At 39.1% G+C, this 14,769-nt stretch overlaps 1 protein-coding gene across 1 annotated transcript in view; it reads left to right on the top strand.

Annotated features, from left to right (window-relative positions):
• The window catches only part of LOC126248190 (uncharacterized), a 378,208-nt gene that overhangs the window by 309,734 nt on the left and 53,705 nt on the right, over window positions 1-14,769 (top strand). The window contains exon 7 of the mRNA XM_049949014.1: window positions 12,133-12,331. Within this exon, the coding sequence (XP_049804971.1) occupies window positions 12,133-12,331 (199 nt within the window). The remainder of the gene's footprint in view (window positions 1-12,132; window positions 12,332-14,769) is intronic.

Genomic DNA, 14,769 nt, shown 5'->3' with positions numbered 1-14,769 from the left:
TAAATGCAGACTTTGCAAACAACAAATAGAAACAGTAGATCACATCACAAGCGGATGTACAATACTAGCAAATACAGAATATCCCAGAAGACATGACAATGTAACAAAAATAATACATCAACAGCTTGCCTTACAACATAAACTTATAAAACAACACGTTCCCACATACAAGTATGCACCACAAAGTGTACTGGAGAATGATGAATTCAAATTATACTGGAACAGAACCATTATAACAGATAAAACAACACCACATAACAAACCTGACATCATACTCACCAATAAAAAGAAGAAATTAACACAACTAATCGAAATATCCATACCCAATACAACAAATATACAAAAGAAAACAGGAGAAAAAATTGAAAAATACATCCAACTGGCTGAGGAAGTCAAAGACATGTGGCATCAGGATAAAGTTGACATCATACCAATTATATTATCAACTACAGGAGTCATACCACACAATATCCACCAGTACATCAATGCAATACAGCTACATCCAAACTTATATATACAACTAAAGAAATCAGTAATTATTGATACATGTTCAATTACCCGAAAGTTCCTAAATGCAATATAACACATACCATACAGTTAAAAGGAAGTGACGCTTGATCAAGGTCCGCGTCACTTTCCATTTTTAACCAGACTTAACGTCTGAGAAAGTAAAGAATAATAATAATAATAATAATAATAATAATAATAATAATAATAATATAGAATACAAAGACACAAATACAGACATTAGACCATTCTTGCATAGACCACCAAATAACCCACAAGTCGAAACAACAATAAAAACTATCAACACAATCATACACAACAAAATAAATGAAAACACAACTATGGAAGAGTTACAACTACTGGTTTATATAGGAGCACTCACTACATTAAATATACACACTAGACAGAGATCAGAACCAACCAACACACAGAAGAAACCCACAAAACCAGCATGGCAACACAGGCTACAGATCAGAATAGAAAAACTGAGAAAAGACATCGGACAGCTAACACAATTTATAAGAAATGAAATCTCGGAAAAAAAACGAAAAAGGTTAGGTAAAATCTCACAACAAGAAGCGACAGAGCAATTAGACGAAAAGAAGCAGAAATTACAAGCATTAGCCAAACGACTCAGAAGATACAAAAAAAGTGAAAATAGAAGGAAACAAAACCAAACATTCAACACAAACCAAAAGAAATTTTACCAGACAATAGATAACACACACATTAAAATAAACAATCCACCAAACATAACAGACATGGAACACTTCTGGAGCAACATATGGTCAAACCCGGTACAACATAACAGGCATGCACGGTGGATACAAACAGAAACAGACACATACAAGATGATACCACAAATGCCTGAAGTGAAAATTTTGCAACATGAAGTCACCCAAGCAATTAATTCTACTCACAATTGGAAAGCCCCTGGAAATGATAAAATAGCAAATTTCTGGTTAAAGAAGTTCACCTCAACACATTCACATCTAACTAAATTATTTAACAGTTACATTGCAGACCCATACACATTCCCCGATACACTTACACATGGAATAACTTATCTGAAACCTAAAGATCAAGCAGACACAGCGAACCCAGCTAAATATCGCCCCATAACATGCCTACCAACAATATACAAAATATTAACTTCAATCATTAAACAGAAATTAATGACACATACAACACAGAACAAAATTATAAATGAAGAACAAAAAGGCTGTTGCAAAGGAGCACGAGGATGTAAAGAGCAACTGATAATAGATGCAGAGGTGACATATCAAGCTAAAACTAAACAAAGGTCGCTACACTACGCATACATTGATTACCAAAAAGCTTTTGATAGTGTACCCCACTCATGGTTACTACAAATATTGGAAATATACAAAATAGATCCTAAATTGATACAGTTCCTAAACATAGTAATGAAAAATTGGAAAACCACACTTAATATCCAAATAAATTCAAATAATATCACATCACAGCCAATACAGATTAAGCGTGGAATATACCAAGGAGACTCATTAAGTCCTTTCTGGTTCTGCCTTGCTCTGAACCCACTATCCAACATGCTAAATAATACAAATTATGGATACAATATTACTGGAACATACCCACACAAAATCACACATTTGCTATACATGGATGATCTAAAACTACTGGCAGCAACAAATCAACAACTCAACCAATTACTAAAGATAACAGAAGTATTCAGCAATGATATAAGTATGGCTTTTGGAACAGACAAATGTAAGAAAAATAGCATAGTCAAGGGAAAACACACTAAACAAGAAGATTACATGTTGGATAACCACAGCGACTGCATAGAAGCGATGGAAAAAACAGATGCCTATAAATATCTAGGATACAGACAAAAAATAGGAATAGATAATACAAATATTAAAGAAGAACTAAAAGAAAAATATAGACAAAGACTAACAAAAATACTGAAAACAGAATTGACAGCAAGAAACAAGACAAAAGCTATAAATACTTATGCCATACCAATATTGACCTACTCATTTGGAGTAGTGAAATGGAGTAACACAGACCTAGAAGCACTCAATACACTTACACGCTCACAATGCCACAAATATAGAATACATCACATACATTCAGCAACAGAAAGATTCACATTAAGCAGAAAGGAAGGAGGAAGGGGATTTATCGATATAAAAAACCTACATTATGGACAGGTAGACAATTTAAGAAAATTCTTTATAGAACGAGCAGAAACTAGCAAAATACACAAAGCAATCACTCATATAAATACATCGGCTACACCACTACAATTTCATAACCACCTCTACAACCCTTTAGACCACATAACATCAACAGATACGAAGAAAGTAAATTGGAAAAAGAAAACACTTCATGGCAAGCACCCGTATCATCTAACACAGCCACACATCGATCAAGACGCATCCAACACATGGCTAAGAAAAGGCAATATATACAGTGAGACAGAAGGATTCATGATTGCAATACAGGATCAAACAATAAACACCAGGTATTACAGCAAGCATATTATTAAAGATCCTAATACCACAACAGATAAATGCAGACTTTGTAAACAACAAATAGAAACAGTAGATCACATCACAAGCGGATGTACAATACTAGCAAATACAGAATACCCCAGAAGACATGACAATGTCGCAAAAATAATACATCAACAGCTTGCCTTACAACATAAACTTATAAAACAACACGTTCCTACATACAAGTATGCACCACAAAATGTACTGGAGAATGATGAATACAAATTATACTGGAACAGAACCATTATAACAGATAAAACAACGCCACATAACAAACCTGACATCATACTCACCAATAAAAAGAAGAAATTAACACAATTAATCGAAATATCCATACCCAATACAACAAATATACAAAAGAAAACGGGAGAAAAAATTGAAAAATACATCCAACTGGCTGAGGAAGTCAAAGACATGTGGCATCAGGATAAAGTTGACATCATACCAATTATACTATCAACTACAGGAGTCATACCACACAATATCCACCAATACATCAATGCAATACAGCTACATCCAAACATATATATACAATTACAGAAATCCGTAATTATTGATACATGTTCAATTACCCGAAAGTTCCTAAATGCAATATAACACACACCGTACAGTTAATAGGAAGTGACGCTTGATCAAGGTCCGCGTCACTTTCCATTCTCAACCAGACTTAACGTCTGAGAAAGTAAAGAAATAATAATAATAAGACTTGATCAGGCCATAAACCATAGATTAATCATCTAAGTGAAAGTAAAGTGTATGGACTGCAAATGTGGTGTAACCTGCATCATTGGCAGAAGCCTACTTTTGACAACCACTTTGCAGTCTGATTTGATGGAGGTACAGCTACTAATGGCATATGTATACAGATAAATGTGGTTACTCTACAGTGTGATGTAAATTGTACTGAACAGGCACAGAATAAGTTGGAGTAACTCCAGCTGGGATAATTTCAGGTTACTAGCTGTTTTTACATAATGTGACATCAGAGGGTAAAAGTGGCTTTGGCATTTTATCAGATTTTCTGTAAGTTTTCTTATTGACTCTTATGGTCATTTGGAAGGACAGTGTGGTTATTTTCATACCTCTTTCAGTTTCTGAATACAGGCATGCTAAAATGATATGAAAATGGTGCATATGTTTTGCTAATAGTCTTATGTAAGCTAAGTCATCATGGCTCCATACAAAGCTAAAAGACTGTTATGGAAGAAGGTTTGTGGTTTATAATGTCTGAATAGGATTGACTAACGTGGGGATAGGAAAGCTAAACCACACACAAACAAAAACCACTACAAAATTTCCAAAACAAAAACTGCCCAGAACATTGTTGTTATGCATATCAAATGATTTGATTTGATCAGTGGAGTCCAAAAGAAAATAGGAATTTTTGAAGTATTGTGAAAGTTCTTGGTCCAGTTTATTGATATTTCAATTAATATCAGTGCAAATAAGATATAGTTCTGAGTCCTTTAAATATTAGTATTATTGGGATAATTTATTAATAGGAAGCCGAAAGGAGAAACTTAAATTGTACAATGAGAACTAACAGATTAAATGTACAAAAAATATCTAGTATGAGAAGATGTGGGTAATATCAAGTGATTTTATGTTGTAGCTGAAAGTGTGTGTTATATTACATCAGAACAATTTTTTGTTACCGGTACTTCAAAATTTTGTGTATTATGAGCAAAGAACCTTGTGTTTGAAACAACAGATTTAGATTACACCAAGAGTTTGCAATTAATCCTAGGCTGACAAAACAGGAAGAATTCAACTGAATTATGTTAAAATACCACTCAGACATGTGGTGCCATGGTCTGAGATGTAGGTAATGATGACTATTTTGAGCTGTGTGTATTTGGTCATTACATTACAGAATTTGTACAATTAGAAGTTAAACCTTCCCACAGAGGTTCTCATGGACCTGTACTTCATCTGGACAATGCTCACTAACACATCACATGGAAAGAGCGTAACTTCTTCTCTGTGTCAGATACCGTTTAATCCCTTGTCCAGCCATAACAATTTGTGTTGCCACTTGAACCTATGTTGGATTATGTTTATTGATAACTCACTCATAATACGCAGCAAAATGAATAATTTGTCATTAAGTTTAATATTATCACGTAGAGAAAGGTGTAAGTAGAAGAATGATCACTAACTTCACTTAACGAAGGTTCATTCACCACTTGCACATACAAGAGCACAGAGCGAACTGCCTCCAGCCAGAACACACACAGTATATATACAGCTACAGAACATTCCAGTACAATGCTTCTTGCTATTTGTGGATACTTCTAGAATGTACTCAGACCGAATATAGAAATTAAAATTTTTCAGTTCAGGTGAGTTTTGAACTCGCAACCCTCCAAGCGACAATCTAGTATCATAACCACTAGACTACAGCGACTGCACTACTCACCTTCTTCTGTAACAGTGCACCCTCCTTAAGGGAACAGCGTCTCGGTGTTACGTCGTCCTAGTCCGGGAACGAGTCACCAGTCCTGTATCCTCAGACTCCCGATGACTGATGTTTGCCCCGGTGGTGATCTTCTTAGAACTTCCCTTGCCACTACATTCTTCGTTGCCTTTCCACTTGTTGCCTGTCACTGGAGCTATGAATTTATGAATTTACCCTGGGTTGCAGAATCCTTCTAGGGCTTCATTCGAAGGACATGGACCGTATCTCTGATCTTTTGTCGTCTTGTGTCGGGGTCGAAATCTTCAACTTTATTAGTAATCAGACAACTGTCTTACAACCTTATAAAGTCCAAAGTAGCGCCTGAGGAGCTTCTAAGAGAGACCAACCTTCCGAACAGAAGTGAAGATCCAGATGAGGTCACCAGGCTGGTAGACAACAGAGCAGTGGCTCGCATGATACCTTCAGCGATCGTTTTCTTGAGCCTGCAGTCAGCGGAGTGGAGCAAACTGCCAAGCTTCCTCAGCGCTGGTTAACACCTGGCTGATGTAGTCGTCATCCACGTCATCAGGATGTAACAGAAACACAGTGTCCATCGTCGTCATTGCCTCACGCCCATCCACCAGGAAAAATGGCGTAAATGCTGTGGTGTCTTGTTTGGTGATGTTGTAGACAAACATCACGAAAGGAAGCACCTCATCCCAGTTGTTCTACTCAACATTGAGTAACGTTGATAGCATGTCGGCCAAGGTCTTATTAAGGTGTTCAGTAAGCCCGTTAGTTTGCAGATGGTAGGCAGTTGTCATGTGATGAGTAATGTTGCACCGACGGTTTCTCTCTGTCATAAGATTCGATTGAAAAACATTCCCTCTATCCATAATTAATGACCTTGGGGCACTGTGTTTTAACCAATGTCTTCCATGATGAATTTGGTAACCTCGAATGCTTTGGCTGTTTTCACGGCTTTTGTAATGGCAAAGCATATCAGATAATCAGGGCAAACAATAATTGTCAATAGCAGACGTTGGAAATCGTCCAAGGAGGTCAATCCTAACATGCTGGAAAGGCGTTTTGGCTGGTGGAATTGGTATGAGTCGGCCAGGTGGTGTCTGAGGAACTGCCTTCCTTCTCTGGCACTCTCGACAGTGCATGACGAACATTCCTAAATAAACCTGGCCAGAAAAATCTCTTGCGGATCCTATCGTATGTCTTAATAAATCCTAAATATCCGGCCTCAAGTGTGTCGTGGAATTTCTGTAGAACATTTAAGTGCATGTGTTTAGGAATCACCTCTTTCCAAATGGATCAAAGTTTTTCTTGCAAAGTAATCCATTAATTACCTTAAATTGTCCTCTCGCATCCTCTGACTGATTTAAGGCAAGCATAATTTGAGATATCTTGGCATCATCCTTCTGCTCAACAAGACAGATCCTGGAGTGTAGCAATATAGTGACTATCTTCATCAAAGTCTTGATAGCCTTGCACAGGGTTTCTTGAGAGACAATCGGCATCTTGGTGTTTTCTTCCACTTTTGTACACTACGGTAATATCAGACTCTTGAAGACGTAGTGCCCATCTGGCGAGTCATCCTGTTGGATCCTTAAGACCTGTCAAACAACAAAGTGTACGTAACAACTGCGAATGGCCTTCCATAGAGATATTGTCAAAATTTGCACATGGCCTAGATCACAGCTAGACATTCCCTTTCTGTAGTTGAGTAGTCTCTCTCAGCATTTGTAAGTGTCCTAGAAGCATAGGCTATAACCTTCTCTTTTCCATCCAAAATCTGCACCAGAACAGCACCATTCCCATATCCACTGGCATCTGTGTGTAGTTCTGTAGGTGCTCTCTCATCATACAGACCAAGTACAGAGTCAGTCATCAGAGCATTTCGCAGCACATCAAGAGAATCTTGTTGAGCACCACCCCAGATAAATTTAGCATCGGCTTTTAACAACTCTTGGATTGGCCTGGCTTTGATTCAAAAGTCTATGATAAAATGACGGTAATAAGAACACAATCCAAGGAAGCTTCTCGCATCTCTAATACTTTTAGGAATATGAAATTCCATTATAGCTCTCACCTTTTCTGGGTCTGGCTGCACATCTTCATTTGACACAAGGTGCCCAAGTATTTTGATTTCTTTTGCTCCAAAGAGACACTTTCTTGGATTAAGTTTCAGTCCGGCTTGTTGGAGACACTTAAGAACGGCCCTCAGTCTTTTTGTGTGTTCATCAAATGTCTCTGAGAACACTATAATGTCATCTAAATAACAGAGACACATCATCCGCTTCAGGTGACATAGAAGATTATCCCTCATTTGTTCAAAAGTTGCTGGTGCATTACACAAACCAAATGGCATTACCTTAAACTCATACAGGCCCTCAGGGGTGATGAATGCAGCATTCTCACAATCAGCCTCATCTACTTAGATTTGCCAATATCCCGAGTACATGTCCATGGTTGAGAAAAACTAAGCCTCCTTCAGACAATCTAGTGTATCATCAATTCGTGGAAGAGGGTAAATGTCCGTTTTACTTATCTTATTAAGTTTCCTGTAATCAACACAGAAGCGCCAACTGCCATCCTACTTCCTGACGAGAACCACTGGTGACAACCATAGGCTCTGTGAAGGCTGAATGATGTCATTCTTCATCATTTCCTCTACCTCATCGTGAATTATTGGATATTCCATTTCTGACACGGTATGCTCTCTGGCTTATTGGTTGATGGTCTCCAGTGCTAATCCGGTGCTTCACCGTCGATTTGTCTAATTTGCTCTTCACCTGTGGATTGAAGCATTCAGAGAACTCATGAAGAATGACAAGTAGCTTCTTCTGTTGTCCTTAGTGAGATCTGGTGATAGTTGAGCTAGAAGATCTTGTCTTGTAGTTGTAGCGCTAATTTCACCCACAGACTCTGCATGGGAGGTTTCTATGATACTCAGCTGTTCTGCAATTAACGGCTCAGCATTTGCTATGCACATGCGTCTTGGAAGGATCTGCGGTTCTCAGAAACAGTTAACTATTCACAATTCACTGAATCTGTTCTTGAACGAGATGACAGAGGCTGGGATGACCAAGTTACTCTTCAGTGGTATGCTTCTCTTACATTCCACTACAAGATCCATGGGTTGATGGATGGCAGGACACATGACAGCTACCTTTCTAGTGCTGACTGCAGGAATGATCACTTCATCCAGCACATGCAGTCTCCACACATGCAGATAGGCATCTTCCTGTCCACAGTATCTCACCTCGTCTAGCATAATCTTCGAGCGATCACACTATATAATTGCTTGAGAAGCTTTCAAAAAGTCCCCTCTGAGAATTACGTCATGGCTACACTCTTGTAAGATGATGAATTCTAAGGGCTGTGTGTGGTCACTTATACTGATATGAATGACACATCTTCCTTTAGGTTTTACATATTTCCCATTAGCCACCTTCAGCAGAGATGTTTAGTTGTTGACGAATACGGTTTTCTGCAACTGGCGACAGTACTTCTCCAAAATGACTGAATATGATGTTCCAAAGTCTACAAGAGCTTGTGCTGGTCGGCCATCCATGAGGATATCGATGTAGTTTCCTGTAATTTTTGTAGTGATCGACGGTGGAGGATTTTTCTCGTCAGTGGTCTCACCTCCAAGCAAGATTGCACCCTTTAGTTTTGCATGTTGCGGCAGCTAGGTGATTGGCTGGAGCTTCTAAACAGTGATGGAGACCTTGATCGGCATGTTGGTGAGCATCCTCTCCAGCAGCTAGCTTGCAGCGATGGTGACCATCCTCTCCAGCAGCTTGCTTGCAGCAATGGTGACCATCCTCTCCAGCAGCTTGCTTGCAGCGATGGTGACCATCCTCTCCAGCAGCTTGCTTGCAGCGATGGTGACCATCCTCTCCAGCAGCTTGCTTGCAGCGATGGTGACCATCCTCTCCAGCAGCTTGCTTGCAGCGATGGTGACCATCCTCTCCAGCAGCTTGCTTGCAGCGATGGTGACTACCCTCTCCAGCAGCTTGCTTGCAGCGATGGTGACTACCCTCTCCAGCAGCTTGCTTGCAGCGATGGTGACTACCCTCTCCAGCAGCTTGCTTGCAGCGATGGTGACTACCCTCTCCAGCAGCTTGCTTGCAGCGATGGTGACTACCCTCTCCAGCAGCTTGCTTGCAGCGATGGTGACTACCCTCTCCAGCAGCTTGCTTGCAGCGATGGTGACTACCCTCTCCAGCAGCTTGCTTGCAGCGATGGTGACCATCCTCTCCAGCAGCTTGCTTGCAGCGATGGTGACCATCCTCTCCAGCAGCTTGCTTGCAGCGATGGTGACCATCCTCTCCAGCAGCTTGCTTGCAGCGATGGTGACCTACACCATCCTGCACCCACATCTTGTTCATCTTCGTCATACCAGGGTTGGCATCTGCTAAGATCGGTCTGCTGTCTTCTGGTGCGGGTGTCATCAAATATCTGCCATCTTTCTCAACAATGGCGCACCACATGTCCTGGTCATCTGCAGTGGAAACATACTGGTTGGTTATCCTGGGTTCTCCAGATGTCAGTCTTCTTTGGTGCCCAACCAGGTTCCTCATGCGGCATTGTAGGAACGTAACTTCGCCTGGGTCTCGACTTTTTTACTGTTTTGAAGGGAATTGAAGGACGAGAGATGGGTTCAATGTCTGTTCCACTTCCTCCCTTATGACCTCTTGAAGCATCTCAGTTTCCTGCTCGCCATGCAATCAAAGTGCCTTCCGAACTTCCTGTTTCACTATCTGATGAAGAACACTTGTGAAATCAGTTTCTTCCTCCATCACAGACATTGATATGACATTTGGAAGCCGTTCAAACTTCTCGCATGTAATTCTTTTTTGATGCATTGTCTCAATATACTGGCACCATTTTATGAAGTCGTCTGCTGTCGAAACCTCCTTCAGGAGTGGGGCCCGATACATGTCCTCAGCAACACCCTTCATTGGAGGATCCACTATTTTACACAGCTCAAAGACATCTTGAATGCAGGATGCTGTCATTTCTCCTGTATGCTGTGCCCTGCACTTATATTAATCTTCAGCCTTGCACTTCTGTCATTGTGTGTCGCCGAAATACTTGTGCAGTTCCACCTGGAATACTTCCCAGCTTGTGAACTTCTCCTCATTGTTCTCATACCATTGCTTGGCAATGCCCTCCAAGTAGAAAAATACGTTAGTCAAACACATGGTGTCATCCCATTTGTTAAATTTGGCTATATGCTCATATACCTTCAGCCACTTATTTGGATCTTGACCATCATCACCAGAGAATGCGGAAGGATGTCTTGTGGTGGCACACAATTGCTGTCATCATGATGTCCTCCTCCTCCTCCTCCTCCTCCTCCTCTTCTTCTTCTTCTTCTTCTTCTTCTTCTTCTTCTGTCTCCAATAGATTGCGATGTGTTGAATATGGCTCGAACTCAGGTTTCTTGCCACCTAAATGGCGGCTCTGTCATGGCCTGATGGGAGCCACTGCGTTGTCGATAATGTGCGGTATCACAAGTTCCAATACCCAGTGTCTCTACCAGAATAATGTCACATAGAGGAAGGTTTAAGTAGATGAATGACAAACACTAACTTCACTCAACGAAGGTTTATTCAGCACTTGTACATACAAGAGCACAGAGCGAACTGCCTCCGGCCAGAATACATATGGTATATATACAGCTACAGAACATTCCAGTACAATGATTCTTGCCATTTGTGGATACTTCTAGAATGTACTTGAACTGAATATAGAAATTAAAATTTTTCAGTTGAGGTGAGTTTTGAACTCGGGGACCCTCCATGCATCAATCTAGTATCATAATCACTAGATTACAGCAACTGCACTGCTTGGCTTCTTCTCCAACAACATTGTTCCAAAGCAAATTACCGAATGAAAATATACAAAGTTAGCCAACTTAAAATTTTTTGTATAGCTAACATTTCATTATTGTTTCATTGCAAATGGGGAGATTTGTGATATAGCCATCAGTACTATTAATTGCAAGAGAAATACTGTCAGTGAAGCTATGACAGAGAGAAAGGGAAGGAGGGCATGGACAGAGATAGGGGGGAGAAGTAGGTTACAAACATATTTAGCAATCGCAAAGCATTGTCAGGTTTGCTAGTGTCGTGTAAGTTGGATCACACAAGTTACTAAGGATGCCACTACACTGAAAAAAAAAAAAATAAAATAAGATAAAATAAAACTGTTGCCTCCTCAGGTTCACTGTGTGGCTGCTGTTTATTTGCTATTAGTAGCTTAATCTCTATTTGATTACAGAGGAAAAATTTTTTTGTGCTGCAATAATTACTGAGTCCTATTTATAGAACATTATTACGCTTCATACAATTTTTTAACAAACATTGCTACTTGTAATGTGATGAACAGAATTTTTCAGTTGCTTTCACACACTAACACTGAAACGACAGTAAAGTTCATGTGTGGCAAGTAAAACCATAAACACATTCCCTGATTACACCCTCCTTCCAAGTAAGTAGTCATATCAAAATGAACATGCTGTGTACAATAAATATAATTTGGAAATAACACAATCCACAATCCTTGTTACTTGTGTAATTCAGTGAATCTGACACAAGAAATTAATTAGTGAGGTAATGTTGATTGTTTACCAAAGTAAATTAATTTTGCATTTTATTCCAGGGTCAGTCCAGATAGTGACAGAAAGCCTTTGTCACAGCCATCTCTTCATTTTCCAATTGCAAACCAGCCACCACAATCTCAGTGCTACGTATCAACAGGAGGAAGTCATAAATTTGTTGAATCGCCACCAAATTTTCGACAAAATAACCAGATATCCTATCCACTGATCTACAACTATCTCGCTTCCACCGAAGAGCAGGTATAACTAATATTATGTATAACTAATATTATGTAATATTTTTCCCAAGTGGAATGTTTCCCTCTATTATAACCATGATATTATGTGTATTAATGTAACACAAAGTACGTAGATTGTTAAAACTGCAGTTGAGAGGAGTACATTTGAGGAGTTCCAACGGGGTTTCGGCATACATTGAAATAGCTACTAATATTAATACTGTCACAATGAAAATAAATTTGTGTGGTATAACTTATTGAAGGATATATTCAGTAAATTGCTAGTTTTGAGTGAAGCCTCTTAAGAATCTGGAAATTACAGAAAGCTTGTAACCAAAACAGTTTGGTTAATTCGGTTGAAATTTTTTCAGTAGAGTGAAGTGATGTTTATTTTTTCTTAAAAAAAGTGACCTGGATTGTGTTTGTCTTTCTTTTCAGCAGTACAGCACATTCACATAAAGAGTGCAGAAAGAATTAGTTTAATCTTGCAGGAGACCTTCTGTGAAGTTCGGAAGGTAGTAGACTAGGTACTGGCAGAAGTAAAGCTGTGAGGACAGGGTGCGAGTTGTGCTTGGGTAGCGCAGATGGTAGAGCACTTACCGGGAAAGGCAAAGATCCCAAGTTCAAGTCTCTGTCTAGCACCCATTTTAATGTTCCAGGAAGTTTCATGAATGAAAGTGTTTGTATTTACTGTGTATGCACTGTACAAACATATTTCCAGGGAAATGTGATGGAATCATAATGATGATTGTGTTTGGTGAAAATAAGGCTGATCAGAATTGGATATATGTAATGAATTAAAACCACTTCAATGCAGTAAGTATTTGAAGTTGTTAATTGAGAGAATTAGGCCACTTTCTAAGAAGGTAATCTGCAGTTACCCACTTTATGAAGCTGTAAATCGTCATTCACAGCGCCGAGTAAAGCTGCAATCTTCATGGGGGGGCCATAAGATCACTTTAGCACAGTGTTTCTCAAGAATATGGCCTATCTTCGAGGAAAGAGCACCCAATAAGAGCAAAAATGCACTGGATCTGTAGGAATTACTATCTTCTTCCCCATCACTTACCTGCATTCTAGGTTTTGCATTGAATGCTCTACAAATCTGTTGTGGAGAACATCCATTTGATTTAAAAATGCTTTTGAGGTATGTGAGCTCTTCTTGCAAATTGACTTTATCAGATATACGGTGTCGTATGCACTAAGGTCTTAAGGATACCTACGGTCTGTGAAGGGTGATGGCAGCTACTGGCATGAAGATATAGATTTGTGTGTGTTGATTTCTGATGGACGGCATGTCCTAATGTGTCATCAACTTTATGGTGAATGACAACATCCAAAAAGGGTAGGCAGCCATCTTTTTCTATTTCCACAGTAAATTTGATGCTAGCATGGATGGAACTCAAATGCTCAAGAAATCAATGTAATTCATCCATCACATGTGTACCTCCAGGAGACTGTTGATTTAAAACCTGCTGAGTCCAGTGCCTTGTCCTTGAAGTCTTCCATGAATAAAGAAAGTCATAAGAAGTTTAAAAATACAAGGTGCAGTACCACCAATATTTTATGGTCTTCCTAAAGTTCACAAGATGGGCAAGGATGAGCGTCTAATAGGACTTGTCTATGAGACCTATAACGAGCACTATTGGTTCACCAACGTATTTTGCTGCCAAATATTTAGCTTCCTTATTAAAACAGTTGGTAGGAAAATGTAGTCACCACATTCGTAATTCTATGGATTTTATTCAGAGACTTAGCAATGTCAGGCTAAAGAGTACGGGTGTGCTAGTAAGTTTTGACATGGTATCATTATACCTCAAGGTACCTTTCAAGGACTTTTTATCACTTATTGACCAACATTTTGATAAGAACATTATGGCCTAATTTGAACATGTGCTTTTATGTGGCTGCATGCCCAAAATTTAATGGACTATAAACCTATTGGTTAATATTGGTGCTATTCTGCTTTTCTAACTAATTTTTTGATCAATGAAAATAAATTTGGGTTTATTGAGTTCAGATCATACTAACTTAACGATCAATTTTATTAGTTTGCTAAGCCTCTGGTCACTAGAAATTCACAACTGGGTTAAGACCAACATATCACCCTGCATGATTTGTTTGTTGTTGAAAACACAGAGCCAGTCTTCCTTTTAATACCATTTTGTCCTTTCAGTGTATATTTTCTGCTTGGGTTTCTCTTGAAAAAATGTGTTCAGTATGTACCGTATTTACTTGAATCTAAGCTGCACTTTTTTTCCGGTTTTTGTAATCAAAAAAACTGCCTGCGGCTTAGAATCGAGTGCAAAGTAAGCGGAAGTTCTGAAAAATGTTGGTAGGGGCCGCCACAACTAATTTCTGCCGTCAAATATATATGTAGCGCTACACAGGCATGCTTTGCAGGCACAAAGATAAATACTGGCGCCAAAACCTCTGATTCAGTAAATAAATTTTAAAAAA

This window comes from Schistocerca nitens, chromosome 1 (assembly GCF_023898315.1).
Source record: "Schistocerca nitens isolate TAMUIC-IGC-003100 chromosome 1, iqSchNite1.1, whole genome shotgun sequence".
NCBI lineage: Eukaryota > Metazoa > Arthropoda > Insecta > Orthoptera > Acrididae > Schistocerca > Schistocerca nitens.
Note: the sequence above shows the minus strand (reverse complement) of the source record. Positions and strands in the feature narration are given on the sequence as shown.